General features: G+C 40.4%; 1 protein-coding gene across 3 annotated transcripts in view; it reads left to right on the top strand.

Annotated features, from left to right (window-relative positions):
• Positions 1 to 2,788: 2,788 nt before the first annotated feature.
• Positions 2,789 to 18,872, top strand: part of TOX (thymocyte selection associated high mobility group box) — a 220,749-nt gene continuing 204,665 nt past the window's right edge. For 2 of the 3 annotated variants that reach the window (XM_085052894.1, XM_085052892.1), the window contains exon 1: positions 5,026 to 5,311. In XM_085052894.1, coding sequence (XP_084909020.1) covers positions 5,168 to 5,311 — 144 coding nt within the window. In that variant the 5' untranslated portion in view covers positions 5,026 to 5,167. Of the gene's footprint in view, positions 3,680 to 5,025; positions 5,312 to 18,872 lie in introns of those variants that run through there. The other variant, XM_085052893.1, reaches the window with a different exon arrangement.

Raw genomic sequence — 18,872 nt, 5'->3', positions numbered from 1 at the left:
GGCATTTGCTCCTATTTATATGAGAAAAGCAATGACACTCTTCTCATATGCTGGTATAGAAACCTCTTTCAAGACTATTTTGGAGACATTCACTTGAATGTTGAATGGCTTTAAAAACTCAGTGCCCTTCTGAACAAATGTTCCTTTCTTTTAAGCTTCTAAAAACTGATTCATTCTTTTAAATCTGTTTCAACATTTTTTTTCTAGAAAATGCACTTCCATGAGCTAAAGTGGCCAAGTTTGATATACCATTGAATTATCCTGTAAAGGGCCTTGCTTTCTCCATAGAGAAAGCCCAAAGAGGCAAAACCTACAATATTATTAACATTTTCAGTTCCGATCTCCACAAATACATTATTCTGAAAACCCTAGAGAAAATGTTCCCTACAAAACAAAAGAATGCTTAACAGATTAATGTATATAGCTCTTTAATTTTTACAAACTGTACAGATAACTGCCACAAGTCTCAGGTGTTTTACCATCCTGATGATTAAATCATCTCTGTAAGTAGCAGCAAAAATTTTATAACTCTCAGGGCCTGCATCATTAAGTACTGAAAATAACTTGAAGTGCTGTGCAAAGCAAATGGTAGAGTTGTAAACTCCTACAGACTCCAAAGAACCTGAAGCCCCACTTAAGGCAATAGTCAGTAATATTTCATATAAATAAAAGGCTAATTCTTAACTTCTCTTTTCCCAGACATTCCAGTCATTCTGGTATTGACATCTCCAGCTCTGCATTAGCATTTCTGTACCTGCATACACTTGTATGTGCCTGCACACACTGGTTGCCTAGATCAACTCATCCTGAATTGCTATATCTCTACCACCCCTGTCCACAACAGGATGAAAACTAATCCACAGTCCATGAATAACAAGTTTCCCAACAGCAGCTTCTCAATACAGAGCTTGCAATCTGTCTCCCATTCACTTTGTCAAATTATGGTCCACATATCAGACATTTGCAGCAGTGATATATCTGTCAGGCGTCAAGTACATCTCTTGCAAAGGAAAGTCTTTTTTAGGATTTTTTAACTTTCAAAATGTCTAATCCCAAACATGCAAAATAATGAGTCAGATGCCAAAAAATCATGAGGGCTTTTTTTTTTTTTTTAATATGTTAATGTCTTTTCCTTTGCTTTCTAGAGCTTTTTCTAGGTCATGTTTTCAAGCTTTTCTCCAAGGCCAGAAGGGTTTCAAACATTATTAAAAAGAAAGCAATTGAGATCCTTTTGTAATCGTGTGTTTAAGAAAAACATCTATTGACATCAAACTTAAATTCTGTTCAACTGACAACCAAGAATCTTCAGAGATGTTTTTGATCAAATAATCCTGAAATAGGAATATTGCTTCAAACCTGTTTTCTCTAGAGTTTCATTTACATTACTTACTTTTTTTTTCCCCAGATAATTAAGCTTTAATGAAAGCAGGTTGTTAGACATGGAAGAAAGTCATGACTTAACACTATCTTGAAGGACTCTACAATATCAAAATAAAATCTGAGGTGCAGATTATATATCTCTGTGTATACCTATGTGTATCCTCATACAAACAGGGATTTCTTCACCTGAAATACATTATTTGCTCCCCCTCAATACTGAGTCCCCTTGAAATCTTGATAGAGGATTTTTTTCAGTGATGACAGGACAGGTTTTGTGACAATGTGCATTACAAATCTTCTTAGTTTTTCAGATTCCAACTGGTTTGTGATGGAAATGTGCATGAGCATTGATAAATGTAACCATTCTTGTTAATCATCATCATCTCAGCGTATTTGTGTGGCACACACTAATTTGTTTTTACTTAAAGAGGGAAGGGCATTCCTTTCTTGTCATAACACAATTCCTCTGTTGGGCATTATCTAAGCTCAGCATAGTGTCCTTCCTGTATCCTTTCTCTTCCATCCTTTCTGTCCTGATTAAGACTACTGGAGACTCAGCGGGAAACACAGTGGGATTGCTCATGGTGTCTTGAAGTCACCCCTTCTTTCATTGTTTTTGCCTGTTAAATCTTGTTTTGCTCATCAATCCCTCCCCCGCATCCCACTGGATTCCCAACTTTCCTTTGTCAGCACCCTTGTTTGCTGCTAATTGAGTTCCTCTTCATTTTCCCTACACCATTCTCTTGTCCTTCCTTCCTCCCCTCTCAGTTTGCCCATCTCCTCAAGTGCCCCTCCTTCAACCTATGCCTGGTGTCACCCTGTGTGGCCAGGCCTGAGCACCACGATCTAATGGGACAGGCCCCAGGTGATGAGGTGTTTCACGGGTGCTCTTTGCTTTCTACTTTTTGCTGTGTTCTGGCACGTGCTCATGGATCACAGGGTGTTTGTGCCACCACAAACTCTGAGCGATGGCTTCCCCTCTGCTGGCACTGGAGAGGAAGGGCTCTGCTAGCAGCTCGACCCAGATCGACCTCAGACGGCTGCCAGGGCACAGGGGTCGCCTGACCCCAACTTTGCCAAGCGGCCGTGCAAATGGGCCCGGGGGTCTCACAGAGGCACCTCAGGAGACCTGTCCGCGACCACACCGGCAGCCCGAGGCCGACCCAACCCAGGCCGCGGGCCGAGCCGCCGTCCCTGCCGTCCCTGCCGCCCCTGCCCCCTCGCCCTGCCGCCTGCCCGGCCCCGCGGCGCGGAGGGGGTGCCATAGTAACGGGCGGGGGCCGGGCGGCGCCGGGGGCCGGGCGGGAGAGGGCGGGGACGGCGGCGGGATGGCGGGCGCGGCAGCGCCCCCTCTCCGCGGCTCCCGGCCCCGGCCCCGCCGGCCGCAAATGGCTCTTCCCTCGCCGGCCCCTTTGTGTGAGGCACACTCGGAGCGGCGGCTCCGCGGCGGAGCGCGGTGCGTCTCCTGCCGCCGCTAGCCCAACCCCGCCGGGCCGGGCCGGGCCGGGCCGGGCCGAGCCGAGCCCAGCAGAGCCGGGCGGCTCGGGGCGGCCATTCCAGCGCCTCAGCGGCCCGCTCTCCCCTTGGGTGCGCGGGGGCCCCGGCTGCTGTGGCCGCTTCCCCCCCTCAGTGCCCCCAAGGCCCCCACTGTAGTAGGCAACCAAAATACACCGCCACCAAACCCAAGCACGTAAATAATAACAATATTAATAAAAAAAAAAAAGAAAAAAGGGGGGGAAAAGGAAAGAAAGAAAGAACGGGAAAAGAACAGAGGGAGCGAGAGAGAGGGAGGGAGGGAGAAGCGAACCAACTCCGAGACTCCCATAAAGAGCGGCACGCACGGAGCGAGCGCCCCGGTGCCGATGCGTGGGGGAAACAATAAGTACTCGAAGTTACCTGCCCTGCCGTAGAAGAAGGAGGGTTCGTGGGTTCTCTCGCAGACATCTGCAGACCGGTGCTTTTTTGGAAGAGATTTTTTTTTTCCTCTCCTCTCTCTCTCTTTACAAACCACAAACGGATGTGAGGCAGGGAAGGTGTTTGACTACTGAAGTCAGGCACCTCTTTTTTTATTCTTCTCAGTCTTGTGTGTCCCCCCCCTTCCCTCACACACACACACATACACACACTCTCACACACCCGTTTTTTGCACCAACATTAAGGACCAAAAGAAAAGGAGTTTGCTTGATGTTTTAGTGAAATGGACGTAAGATTTTATTCACCACCTCCTCAGCCTGCAGCCGCTCCTGATACGCCTTGTTTGGGACCTTCCCCCTGCCTGGACCCCTACTATTGCAACAAGGTGACTCGTGTTTTGTGTCGTCCGAGGTGTTTTATCCGTGCTGTCGGTGTGTGCTGTTGTCGCGGCGCGTTGCATGAGCGGGCGCTGCGCTCTGGCGAGCCGCGCACCAAGTTCCCCGGCGAGGCGGAGGGAGGGCAGCGGCACTTGCCGGGGTTTGGGGTTTGGGGAGCGCAGTGCCGCCCGGCGCGGAGCGGTGCCGCCGGGACACACACCGGCTCCCCCTCAGGCACCCCAAATTAAACCCCCGGAGTAGTCTGGGGGCGGGCGGCGGGAGCGGGGGGGTGGGTGGGGGAGGCATTTTCCGTAACATCTTTTCGGAGAAACGGCGTGGACGGTGATGTTGATGCGGGGGACTTGAATTTCCAGGGCTCTTATTAATTAGAAAGATCGCGCCCGCCACAAACCGGCAGAAACTCTGCCCCACAGTTCATGTGTCAAAGAGGTACTTGGCGGTGCCGAAAGCACGTTTGTGTGTGGATGTGGCATGTGTACATATATATATATATATATACATATATACATATATACATATATATATACACATACACACAAACACACACACACACACACACACACACACACACAGGCACGCGCATCTCCCTATGCATAGTAACTCTGCATAGTGTTGACAAGTCAGTTCAGAATATTGGCTCCACTTTGTCCCGGCTGTGTAACTGCCTTACCAATTCCTCTGTAACTTGATTAAACCTGTGCAAATAGGGTCAGTACCTAAGGAGAGCTGCGTTTTAGGTCCCCGACCCCTGGGGAAGGAGGAACCACGGTAGCTCAAACCTTGAGTCCGGTTCCGAGAGTTTGGTGCTACGATCCCGGAATACTTTGCTTGACTTTTGCTGCCGAGGAAGGGGGCTGTGGTTCCTGCATTGTTACTGCCGCTGTGGCCTGAGCCAGCTGGTGCTGTATGTGGGAGCTGCACTTTCTCTGCTGTTACGGAATGGGCTTTGCACATGAATAAAACGCTGGCCGTTAGGAAATGATCGGGAAGTGCGAGTTACCCAGGGCACTCCTTCGAGCACAGCCCGGCCGAGGGGAGCAAGCCGGGAGAGAGCGATGTGTTCAAACCTGCGCGCTCGGGCGCCTGTTTGGAAGCCCGCCGTGGCAGCCCGTGGCGGGCTGCAGCAGCAGATGGCTGTTCGCAGCGCAAACTCCGCCGTGCGCAGGCTCCGCAGGGCCGGCCGCGGGTGCGGAGGGCCGCGGCGGGGCGCGGTGCCGGCGGGGCTCTGCCGCGGAGGGACACCCGCCTGGCCCGGCCCGGCCCGGCCCGGCCCGGCCCGGTGGACAGCCCGGTCCTGCGCCCGGCTGTTGTCGTGACGGTCTCACGTGTCAGAGAAACGCTCCGAGCCGTCCCTTTCATCCCGGGCAGCTGCCTCGATTCAGAGATAAACAGCAAAATAGAGTGTGTCTGTGCTGAGGCGCGGAGGCTGCGGCGCCCGGGTGAAGCCCTCTCAGTTTTCAGGAAAGGTTTCCCACATGGTCGCATCTACCAATCACAACAGAAAGGACCAAATTCATCCTGGCTGCATTTCACATATACTCAATGGAGTTATAGAATCCAGGGATAAATCTGGCCCTTTGTGGTGGATGCCTCAGGATATTTCAAGAGAGATCCCAGAGGTATGACTGTTAGCGTTGTTTTAAGTAACTGTTTTGCAGCATCTGGCAAACGTGTCCTATATATTGGAAGTTTGTGCCAGGAGCTAACTTGGTTCAGCAGGAAGAGTTCAGATGCAAAGGAGCATTTATGTGTTAATTTTCTGTTAGTGCTCTGAGTAATCATGAGGCTACTGTTACCTTTCGTCTGTGGTTTGCTGTTATTTTATCTATTGTCAGTTTTGTGAATTGTAACATTGAAATGTTGCCATGTGAAAAGCTTGGGCTGATATTAATGACATAGGAACCAAAGTGTTTGAAGACCTGTTTGGCAGTGGAACTGGACAAACGTTATTAAACCTATCCATGATTTAAAGCTTCAGAAAGAAGGTAATGACTTGAATACACATTTCACTCATCATTCTTGAGATAGTGGGCCAGATTTAATTTAAAAGTTAAATGCTTTGGAAAATCAGGAATTACTTTAATATATTAAATCATTTTCCAATTAAGTTCCTTATATAATTTTTGGTGTTTTGCACTCCAAATCAAATAAATTAATTTAGAAAGTCATTTCCAGAATTTCTTTACTAGCTGGTTAAAGCTTCTTTCAAGTCATGCCATGTATGAGGGAGCAAACTGTTCTTTTTAAATGCAAATGAGACACTCATTCTGTAGACAAGTTGCAACTCTTCTATTTCACTTTGCCTGAACTGATAATGTGCTTAAAAGTGCACAGTCATAAGACATATGTTTTGTGCTTGGAAAAGACTTACCAGGCATGTTTCAATGTAAGATTTTGAGTATAGAACAAATGTCTTTCTCAGATGTCTTTACCACTGACCATTGATAACATTAAATGGACAGAGTAGGTTTGCCAGGCCCCTTGGAGGCGTGCATTTAGTGAACATTTCATTTTTCACCCCCATCACTCTGTCCCTTTGCCCAGCATGATTAACATTGCTGTAAAAACTTATCTGACTTGTTCTTAACATGTCGTCATGTTATGGTATTGCTCTGTCACTCATTTTCAGGCTGCCTGTATTTAGGGAGCTTGAAGGGAGGGAGGCCTGCAGAATTTTACGTTCAGTATGTTTGGTGGAGTGTTTGCTTTTAATCTCTCCCAGGAAAGGAGACGATGGCTGGGGTGTGATGGATCCATGTTCTGGGTCAGAATGGTGGTCTTCATTAGGTGTTGACTTGCAAAACTCATTCAGAACAGGATTGTTTCTTGTAAAGTTAGTTAGTAAAGTGCTTTTGGCACTTACTAGTGGATGCCTAGGTTTTGGTGGTGTTTTTTCCTTTTACAAATTGGCCAGACTTCGATTTTTTACATTTGAAGTCTGCTTGAGCTGCTGGTAATTTAGAATGTATTCCACAAATACTTAGTCTTTTAAGTTTTCTAATTGTTCTGTTAGCACTAGTTTTTTCCCTGATCATCAGATGGTTTTTTTGTAGCATGAGTTCCCATGCACATGCATGGGAGATATTGACGGTGCGTTTTTCTGTAGCCAAAGGAAAATAATGTAGATTCGAACAATCACCTCTTATCTTACAATTTTCAGTTGGCAGGCTTTGTTTCAGAAGACTGCTTAGATCTTTATTTTATAAACCTAAAATAACATTCTAAGCATCTTAGCCTGATATTTCTCTATCTGCTGTGAAAGCTCATTATACTCTGAATATATTGTTATACAGGCTTTTCCTTGTTTCTCCTGCATTACCCATGGAGAGAGAAAAGTGAAAGAACAATGCAAACAATGTTGGTTATGACAACTGTGTGAGGTATCTCTTATACAAACAGACAGAATGGACGGTATGCTTTGGTATATAGGTCAGCCTTTGAAATAACATAGTGGCGCTCTTATGCTGGACAAATTTAGGGTTGGGGTTGTGCTGTTTGCCTCTTGAAACTTGAAGCATAATTGCAGTTCAGATATGTTCAGGCTAATGCGAGTAGTCTGTTCAGTTGAAGTTTATTTTAGGAAACGTCACATTCTGTGATTGAGTTGAATGGTAGAAAAGAAATAACGTTGGTAGTCCAAGTATCTTAATTTGATAGAATTTGGCCAGTGATTTCATGCTGCCTGAAGAAGTAGGATGATAAGTTTAAATGTTTGCGTAGGGAGAAGTAAATAACAGCCTCATGGCTTTCCCTATTGAAGTGTCACCTCTAAAGACCGCTTCGATCAGTACTGTAAGGATTGGTATATTTTAATTTTCATACTTGCAACTTTACAGTGTTTTCAGATATCTATTTACATAAAGTGCAGTTATATAATTGTAGTTTGACACAGCTAATGACAGGCATGCTGACCTCTGCCATCAGTAGGCAGAAAATAATGGTCTTTACTGCTCCCAATGGTTAGCCTTGCAGAATTATGCACTGGATTCTTCTGTGATTTGCTGCCTTGTTCAAAAATACAGGAGCCTACAACTCATCTTTCTTGTATTCACTGGTAGTTGTCAGTGCAGTGGAAAAATACAGCCAGACAGCAGAGGTAAAATGATAGACTGTAGTTGTTTTTAAAAAGAGGAATAAAGAGGAGAAAGGAGGGAGAGGGAAGCAAAACCTTTCAAAATGAAAAAAGCAGAGTGACATTGGGTAGAAGTGGATAAGGAGATATAATACAGTGCTTTGTAAGCAGGTAACAATCCCGCTTGTAATCAGAATTCCATGGAGCAAAAGTGCATATATTTATACTCAGTGTTTAGAGTAATTTATTGTGTAAACTTAACCCTGCCATAGAGACTACTCTAAATAAAATGTTCCATGGCTGTTTACAAAGTGTACATTATTTCCAGGGGCTTGCTTCCATCCAGTCACTATCTCAAACTCAGAATTGTGGCAAGCAGGCTCTCTGAAGGACAGCTCTAAAGCAGAAATACTATGTTACTGTTTTGACAGCGTTTTAGATTATGCTCATATTGTTTATCCTGAACGTACTTTTTCCCATCAAAAAAATACCTTATCCTCTACTGCATTAGAATCATACTTGAAATTTGTTACTGTTTCTTAAAAGAAAGATTAAACAGTTGCATTAGGACAGACTGTTGATTTTCAAGTGTTAAGTCTCTTAGTTTCAAAAATACCACATATGAAGAAGGGAAATGGACTTTTCTTTCCTGGGTTACATACCTCAGTATGTAGTCTCAGAGTTGAGAGCAAGTCTCAAGTGTGCCTCCTTAAATTTCAGTGTTTCAGAAAAGAAGTGGTCCCAATTTTAGTGGAATACAGAAAGTGATTTATGTATGTGCTTTTGAGAAGTCTTTCTCAAAGATGTCTATAAACCAAAGCATTTTCAGTAATTTATTTTTTTTCTTTCTGCCGAATATCAGTACCTTGAGAGGAATTATATTTTATTCTCATACCAGAACGATGTGTTTCATCTCTAGGGCATTTCCCTCAATCAGCCTATCATGAGGTCTTATGAAAAAAAAAGTGAAACCAGTAAATTATTAAGAATGCTGAATTAACTAAACACTACAGCACATGCAGTACCTTTGGTGTTTACATAAAACCAAAGAGCAGCTGGAGCTGATTTTGAGAAGCTGATAGTGTGGAAGACTGGGCAGTTCCAGCTCCTGTTGAGTTCGGGGTGTGTTGGGGATGATCACACTTTACTGGGAAGAACTGAGCACTGTCCAGACCTCAGATTCCCTTGTTAGCAGGACCTTCTTGTCTTGCTAAGAATGTACAGAAGCATTTAAAAATGGACTATGTGTAAAACACTATTTATATTTAAGCGGAGAATTGTCCTAATCATGGTAGGATTTAGATAAAAATTCTTGGATATTTAAATCGTAAATGGATGTTAGATATAACAAAGCTTAAATGTTGGAAGTAAACATTTCCTTTGACTGCACTGTCAGCACAGCTCAAGAGTGACTTGAAAGCACCACTTCTCATGGTGAGAGGGTAGTCCCTGGATCAGTGCAGACCTTGGCTTCTGGAACTGACAGCAGAGGCAATTAGTGGCAGCTTTGTTTATCTTTTTGAAGAGGACACATGCTCTTTGAATGTCTTACATGGACTGCATACAATGAAGTACTTATTTTAAATATAACCTAAATTTAAATGTTTTGTTGTTGCAGTTGGACTGTGTGATTGTTGCAGAGCCCTTCCAACTGAAATAGGCTATTCTGCTGTTTTAGCTATGCAACTACGTACCAGTTTTCTGCCCAAAGAATGATTTCTCATTAAAAACGTTGAGTTATAAACTGCTTCAAAACATGGTTTATAGCAGATTCACCAAATGACTCTTAATTATACCAATGCTTCCAAAATACTTTCAGGCATGGAATTCACATCAACCCAAATGAGATTTTCTTGGTCATAATGCTTTTCCCTACAGCGTTCAGTTGGAAAATGGCAGCATTGCATTATTCTATGGTTAGGCACAGATTACGTAGCCTTAGGAGGAGCAAAAAACCCTGCCCCTCCACAGTGGAAACTCTTGTCCCCCCTTCTGCTGGAGAATCTGTCATTTGTGTTCATTGGTAGCAATCAGTTTTCAGTTAGTAAGTCATCAAATGAAATGTGTAGCTCTTGATATAAACCTTCAAACTTAAAGTTGTTTTTCAGCAGGCATCTTGGTGCAACCCACATTTGTAATGTCTGTGGTTTTCTTTTGCTTCTTATGTTTGCAGTAAGTAGCTTATTTTTAGCCTTTGAATTTCATATGGCTCTAATAATATTTATATCTTATCTTTCAATTGCACATATGCTAACACTGTTCCTGAACTGTTCATTTAGTATTTCTCACTGGGCTGCTATTTGATTTGCTATAGACCCTTGTTGAATGGTTTCCTCCCAAGGAACACGCTGCTTTCTAAGTTGCAAAACTTACTTGAATTACATGAGCATCTGACAAATCCAGGTTAGTGGAAATGTCAGAATGTTTTAGCATTCACATTCTTGACTGTTAAACCACTCTCTACCAATCAAAAGTGGCACAAATGGCTTTTTTCAAAGGTACTGCTGGCTAAGCATGGAAATTGAGCTGCTGTGGTGGTACTTTTGTCTCCTGCTATTGTTGTTGATGATTATATGGTCTTAAAGGTTAAATGGAAGTTACTGTAGCTGGTATGTATTTTTGTTATATTAAGAAAATATGCAGTGAACTCCAGTTCTTACTCTATATGACGAAGAATTCAGAACCTTTAAATCAGACAGTGATAACCTGTACTTAGGGAAATGGGTCAGTAAAGGAAGGATGAAGTCTGCAATGTGAAGTAAAAGATTTATCTAGACAATTCCTGCCAGAGGGGAAGATTATGTAAACATGTAAATTCCTGTGGAATCTATGCTACTCTATATGTATATACACACATGTAGATTTCTGCTTCAGTATATGTTGCTTACTTTGAAGGAAGTAAACTTACTCTGAGAAGGCATCATTTCTATCCTGCATTATAAGTAACGGGCTTCAAAGTCATATTCTGGTGACAGTTGCCAAAAGTGGTTGGGTTTGTGTTCGTGAATAAGAGAAAACATTTGTTTCTCATATGATTATCATGTTTGCATCAACCTGAAATAATAAATAGTAAAAGGAAAAATAATGTTGAAAAGGGATGATAACCTGTCAAAAATATAATTGATCATTTGGCAGACAAAGTTGTGAACATTAGTCATAGAAACCTGCAGATAGTAGAGGCTTAATATCAAAGCTAATGATTTATTTTATGTTAATGACTTTCTACTAGGGCATAAAAGACTGCTCATAATGGACTCTCAGTGCTGTATTCATCTGCGAAGGCTAATGGGATAATCTTACCCAAAACTAAGCTTTTTGAAGTAAATCATGGTGTTGTTTATTCAAGTTAACTCTCGAAAATGTATTGTCAGGCTGATTCTTTAAGAACTGCCTGTAGCCTTTATAGGAAAATATAAGGCCAGTACTTTTTTTCTTCAACAGCAGTTTTCTTAATTGTGTTGGAAATGTCTGTTTATGGTTTTTTTACAGTTCTGAAAAATAATATTCAGGATGTGGAAGTCATTCAGTCACTTCAGTGTTTTTATCATAGGTTTTTGTGAGGCACAGCTGTTTTTACAGTTTGAACAAAGGGAAAGAATAATTTTTTTTAGTGGCTTAGCCACTTATTAGCTAAATGGCAGTAAAACTCTTAGTGTTGCATTGAGAAGTTTTTTAAATCATGTTTACAATTAGGTATAACCAACATTATATTTCAATAAGAGATAATTTACCTACTAAAGTTCACATAATGTGCTAATCATGTGTAGTGGTTAATAAAGGCCTCCTATCTCACTCCCCTGATGGCTATAAAAGGCTATTATGTTCATGGCAGCAGTTCAGGTACAGCTGCTGTGTGTTAATAATGCATCATTGTCCCACTAATAAACACAGCAAAGGTCAGCAACCCTGAGCACCTAAAACACCCATTCTCTTTCCAAAATATTTATTAACACCTTAATGGTGTATCTATTCATTTTGGTTAGGATTATATCAGTTAATGACCCTCATGGAGTACTGTGTGTTAAGGTTTTGCAACCTACATGCTGTTGTGGGCTGCTGCACTCATCTTTCCTCCTAAACACCTTTTTTTCATCATAACTGTGTGTTGTTTCTTGAAGACTAGCATTTTATGGTCACCTTATGATTAACTCATTTTGTTACTTAGTTTGGCAGTTTTCATTTTTCTCCTCAGCTAATTTAAGATTCTGTCTAGAAGCTGAATTTTCATTACTTAAGGCACTTTGTAGAAATTCTAACTGTGTGCTAAAAAACTCTGTGACTGTGTAACACACACTGACACATGCATGCACAGAGAGATGCATGTGTGTATATGTGTGTGCATATATATATGTGTGTACATGAGCATTACTTCCCCTAGGTTCCACACATAATTTTATACTAGTTACTTATGTTTTCCTTTTTAGCATAGATTGCTGTATTCATAAAGGTTTTTTAAAATGCATTTTCTACAGACAAAGAACATACTCACATGGGATTTCCATTTTGCCAGGGAAACATGCAAATCAATAGGCCAGCACTTATCTACATTAAAATTAGGTACACTGTAATTTATGGGTGTAGTGATATTGTATTTTTCTTGCGTAGCCTCAGATACTCTTTAAGGTAGCCTGGTTCTGTGTCTGTAGAGAAAAGCAAAAGTGTTAATTGAACCAAATCTCATTTTCTCATCTTGTAGCATTGCCTTTTGTTTTCTGTTACTCATTTTGAAAACCTGAATCTTTTTCTTGCGCTGTGTGATTCACAAACAAATGTTTAGAGGGCAGAAAAATACCACTACATTTCCATCAAGAGAAATGAAAAAGCTTAACTAGCTGAAGGGTTTCTATTTGGTGTAGCGTATAGCTTCAATGACACATTTTTCATGCTTTAAATATATAATACATACAATAAAATATGTACAGGCACAGTTGTGATATATGTAGTGTCTGGCTCCATTGCTATTGTTTGTAGTCTCTACGGTTGTCATACATTGTTCTTTGCACATCATACCCTTACAGCAGAATTTGACACAATTTCTAGCTTTCAGTCCTGCACCATTTTCATTGCACAATATACATGAGTTTGACAGGGTGCGTTGAGGACAACTCTGGCAAGCAATTGATATTTTGAAGTGGCAAGCGTTTCAGCAGCTGCCTGCTTGTGAAAAAGGAATGATAAGGTATACTGTATTGTTAGTTTCAGGCAAAGCATTAAGGTTTAAGCTCTGTAAAAATGTACACATTATTCGTCAGTGGTGAAGCAAGCCTTTTATGTTTTTTAGAGCTTAGCTCTCTGGCTGATGTGAACTAGAATGACATTGGTTTAATGGTCAGTAAATGAATAGGAGTACTTTGAATTTGAACCACTGCCAATTTTGCACCAACAAAGAGACTGACAAAAGAAAGATTTCATGTGAAAGCAAAGCACAAGCAATGTTTGGGGAGGTGGGGAGAGGGGCAGAGGAACTCAACAGAAATATTCTCCAATGCAGCCTTGTAATGATTCTAAAATTGTTAAAACACATCCATTTTGCATGGCTCATCGGCTACGAACCTAAGCTGTTTCATCTAATGTTCTTTAAAACCTGTTGTATACACATAGTCTTTTAGAATATATTCATATGGAATTTACAGTGTGTTTTTCTAAATACCACACTGTGCCCTGAAGGCCTGTTGGCAGAACATCAGAGTTGTCCACTGCTGGAGTTCCCAAGTCTCTCTCTATCTGGTAGTGGGAAATTGTAGTTTAATCAGTTATGGCACTTTCAGTGTGTAACATTCATTAGTAAGGCAATTTGTCATGACTGTTAATAGTCAGGATGCATCTGCTCTCTCTACAGTTATGGAGTGTGATAAGCAAGAGGGCAAATATTTCAATATTTAATAATATTAGCATGTTTGAAAACTGTAATTCAAGGTTGGTGCTCAAAACACAAACACCAGATTACCAATAATCTATGTATTTTTACTGGTTTTACCTTTACAGATTGGATTTGAAAGTACCCTAATGCTCTTATGAGTTGTGCGTTATGTGACTGGGTATTAGAAATCTTCAATGTTTATCAAAGACTTTTCTTCTGTTTTCCTCTGTAAATTGAAAGTTAGGGTATTTTCAGGGAATTGCAAATACTTATAATTGAGCCACATTATTTTCCAGTATATCAGTAGTAAATTGTTCACAATATCATTTTTGGCAGTAGCAGACCTTTTTCAGTGTTAGTTTTGTGTCTGGGCAGCTTATAATGTAATGTCATAAAAGATATTTGATGCCTACCAAATAGACAACATGCAATTAGAATAATGTTCTCACTAAAAACCAGCTTGTAATCATTGTTCATTGTTCTAAATATGAAAGGATAAATTGTTTCCTGCAGCCAAGAAAGGTTACAGAGTTTTTTTTTTCACATATATCTGATAACCCTCATGTATTACATAATATGATAGCTTCACACACAATAGCTTTGTGACACATTTTAATTTTTAATGAAAAGCGCCCAAAATTTTAACATAATTATTTCTTTAGAAACCAAGCCCAATCTTGGTAAAATTCGTTCTTGCTAGTAACAAAAGCTGTTACTGTTTAAGTTCCTGTTCAGCAGTTAGTTGGTACGCTTCACTGGATGTTGTCAAAAAGGCTTTTCTCTTGATTGACAACCCCGTAGGAATGTGAATGGAGATTTTAATTGCATATCATGTGTGCATATCAGAGTGAGTGGATTCACTGACTCTGCTTAGCTCTGTATCTCTACAGGTCAGCCATGCCAAAACATTTCTTTTTTTAATAAGCAACTGATATATTTTCCAATGAGAGAGAAAAAAGGGCATGCAAGGGAAGAATGGACTGTAAAACAAAAGATTCCTGTGAATTTTGGAAGAAAAATGTGTGCAATAAATTTTAATGCAATTAAGAGGTGTTTTGATGATGTAAATTCATATCAAGTCTACCTTGGCCAAAGACTGCTAGAATAGAAGCATGTTTATCTTTTTTCTTTTCTGGTTTTTGTTTTGTTTTGTTTTTTGTTTTTTTGTTTTTAAGAGTACTTTGAACAAAATCAGTTAAAAAAAAAAAGTAAAGTGAGTGGAAAAATTTACTGAGGCAGGCTGCCCTTGAGTCTTGTCCCTTTACAGAAGCAAGGGGAAATGATGGGGATTTCTTCATGTCTAGTGAGAGCTAGTGGGGTTTCTTGTTCATACTGGATTCGATCCACACTTTTTGCTCAACACTGTTAATTTAGGGAGAAATTTATCTTGGTAAGGACCTCAGTTTTAAGTCTGATAATAAAGTTTTGATATCAACTGTAACACAACTAAATATTTTTTTTTTAAGAACCGTAAATGATAAATCGCTACAAAATAACACTGCTAAATAGATCTCATTATTTTCCATAGGCAAGAACATTGAAGGCGAATGTAACAAAGCCAAATATTGGTTATTATTAATAATAATTATATGTTGATATCTTGAATTAGATTCCAGGTTTCATTTTGCATCAGAAACTACAACATTGACTATATTCTTTTTAAAGCTCATAAAGCATCAGCAACTGAAAGCACAGCTACAAGACAGTTGTGAGGAACTTTTAGCTGAGCTAGTGTTTTGTTCCAGTACAGGGATGTTAAAATCTGAAGGGGGATGACAGTTGCATTTTTCTGTGAGGACCCCTGGGAAGGAATTGTTACTTAGTGACAAAGTTTCTTTCCTGGTCTGTCCTGGTTTGTTTTGAGTGAAAAGCAAACTGACTGCCTTTTGCTCTTTCACCCTTTGTGTAAGGCCATCTCTGACTTTCAGGTTGTATTTGTGTAAAAAGTGTAGGAATGAAGGATGCTCACCACTTGTTGAGGGTATATCAAATGGTCTGACAATGTGCTGTTTATCCATGCCGTAGAAGCACACAACTCTATGGAGCCTGTTTGCTCCTGTGCTGGACTAAAGTGTATCTCACCCAATATCAGTAAATCCTCAGCGAGTGCTTGAAATAAGTGAATACCTTAAGAAGAAAACCAACAAGGTTTTGCTTTCTTTCTAGTGAAGCAGACCACTTCTGACTTAATATATGATGTCGATGTATGGTTAGATCTATTAGAAACTGACACTGCTAGGGATTTTCAAGATTTGTGAGTGAAAAATAGAGTACCAGGTCCACAAGACTTCCAAAGCCAGGGAAAATTCCAGATTTTGAAACTTGAAGCCTGTATTGAATGAAGAATTTTAAAATTTATTTAGCAACGTTGAGGAAAGAAACTGTGCTTAGATTGTGCAACATTATAAAGCTTGTAACTAAGTTTTTGATAAAAATGAGATTGGACCCTGAAGGTGTAATTTTCAATTAACACCAGGGCCATTTTTGTATGTCACCGTAGTAACTCTTGAAATAAAGTTGAGAAGATTACAATATTGATGTTATGAGGACCTTATTTTTTCAGGACTTTGCTAGATTACAAAGTCAGGCACTTTAATGCTGGGAATAGCAGATTTAAGGATATCTTGACTTTGCTCTTTAGTTTGTTATCATTGGCAGGAATTGGAGTGAAACAGAGGCTATGGACTGAGTGATCGTGCCATTGCAACTTTATCATTAATGCACTTGCAAATGAACCAGAGTTAAACTTTCAGGCACTCAAATTTGGCATTTTTTACATTTTGACCTCATGACTTTCTAACCCAATAATATTATTTCAAAAATACTTTTTTTATATGTGTTTTGCTGATTCATTGTATCATATCAATATCATTCTTTGCTATTGTCTGTTGGGAGTGTCTGAGTCTCTTCAGCATTGTTGCACAGATTTTTCTGCTACAGAGTTAGCTCCTTGTTAGTAGCAGAGAGTTTTGTCATGGAGAGTGAAGACCAAGTCTTGCTATGGCTAGGAAGATCTTGGGCTCTGCTCTCTCTTACCAATCCTTTTGATACTTTGACACAGGCTGTCATGAGGCATGCATTACAATTTACAGATTTTGGATCAAACATGAGAATACCTGCATTATAATTTTGTCACAATGCCCCCATTTTGGGCTGAGGAACTCAAGCCCAAAGTTAAGGCCTAAGTATTTTCAACACTTTATGTCTGAACAAAAGGCATTTCTCTATTTCAATATCTTTTCTTCTCCTGAATTTGAAAGATGTTCTGCAAATAATGGAGCCGGTTGAGCTTCCTTAAGGCTGAAAATACTCAAACTCTAAATACAGATATTGTGACCAAAATTACAGTCACATGTACCATAGTTAAACCTACAATTGTGAAGTAAGAGAAAGCCCATTGTGCATGTATTTATTATCATATATGTAGTTACTGTGCATATAGAAATAATTAAAGAGGCATCTTTGTATGCTTGTAGGCTTATAATAAACCTTCTAAATTTGTATAAATTATTTCAATTATAGTAAAGCCAGGGGTTTTAATTTACAAATCCTTTGGGCTTGTCTTATGATATTTTTCTTTGGAGCTACAGAGGAGTCCATCTATATAATAATGAAAGCTCAGAGAAAAAAAATATTTTTGAAAAGGAAAAATATATTACTCAGCAGAATCCATTGCCATTTTAAAAATGCTTTCTGAGACAGAGGACTTTCTCTATAGTGGAAATACTAAACACTATAGTGGAAATACTAAAGTAGCATTCTTAAACTTGGTTCTGGTTTTATTAACTCTTTCCAGAAATTAAAAATTTAAATACCAGTATTTACTGCAGAGTAAAATAGTTCTGAAGTTAGAAGGAAGTTAGAAGGCTTTGGTAGGAGGAGAGGACTGCAGACTTTCTGGGAACAAGTTTATTATAATAGGAACAGCCCTTAACCTGCTGCTTCCTACACGGTTGCCTGGGATTCCAGCAATGCTGGAAACTCTTTGTTGTAGGTGTAAGCGTATTCTGAAGCAATGAGGCACACTGATGTACCAGACCTGGAAGTTAATATTCTACCATTCACTCTTCAGAATCTTTCCTTATTATTGCTACTGAGCTTGCAGTGGACCTGTACAAAGCTTAGTAGTGAAAAACACAATCACAGAATATTCTGAATTGGAGAGACTCATAATCTTCAGGTCCTACTGTCCTGGGTAAGGATGAAATGTTTGGAGGAAACATGAGCTTTTCACAGACACTGGTAGCTGAGTATTCAGTCAAGTGTAAAAGGAACTCATCTAAGCAAAAGAGCTGGGTCTATGGTTCCTCATGCAGATTCAAGAATGTGTTTGTATTTTACCATCACTGAACACACTGAACACCAGTTTCTGTTCTGCCAGGACACTTCTTTCTCCCTTTTTGTTTTGAGTATTCTCCCTATACAGATGCTGAACTTTGAAAAGACAGGTGAATTGTAACCTTAGAGTCACTTGGGGATTAGGAATGTGTGGTAGAACAGAAGAAAACATGAAGATATTCTGTAGAAAGAAGATTTTCTGACTGGTCTTGGCTAAAGCTGGATACCATTCCCACCAGTATGGACACCTAAACTATCTCCAGGGAAAAGCTGACCATATCTCTTAGATGAGAAGGGACATTACCAGAGGGTCCTGAAGTACCCGTACTGTCAGTGGAGAAGGGATGTGTGGAGTGTGGGGTGTGCCCCAGACAGACTAATTTTCACCCTGAGTTCTCTGGGGTGAATCAGAAATCTCTGGTTCACAGACCAAGTGTGACAATATGTCTGCTTCAAGGAAAACAGCTGAATTCAGATTTACATGACAGCAGAGTTTAGGATTAGGACAGATCAACTGAAGTAGTACTGGATGATGTTAAAAGTTATGTGAGTGTGGTTTTGCAGAAGTCTTTATGGTGCATATAGTGCTTTTTCTGTGAACCTGCATGACTCCAGGCAGTGTTTGCTGGCTCATGGAACAAACTGCCCACACTGCAGGGGTTTCTCTGTGAAGCGCTTTCTGTCTAACTCCATGAAATGTCATGTTAGCTATTCCATTGCTGCATTCATCTGCTACTTCCCTCATTCATGTTCTGTAGAACGTCCTGACATCCTGCAGTGGGGATTGCTGCTTCAGCAGCTTATTACTATCCCCTACCAGGAACTTTCTTTTAAGAAGGTAGAATCCAAAAATATCAGGAAATCCTTTTTTTTTTTTTTTTTTTTGACCATTATATAGATGAGATCACAT

The sequence above is a fragment of the Lichenostomus cassidix genome, chromosome 2 (genome assembly GCF_008360975.1).
Source record: "Lichenostomus cassidix isolate B80296 chromosome 2, HeHo_3.0, whole genome shotgun sequence".
Classification (NCBI taxonomy): domain Eukaryota; kingdom Metazoa; phylum Chordata; class Aves; order Passeriformes; family Meliphagidae; genus Lichenostomus; species Lichenostomus cassidix.
Note: the sequence above shows the minus strand (reverse complement) of the source record. Positions and strands in the feature narration are given on the sequence as shown.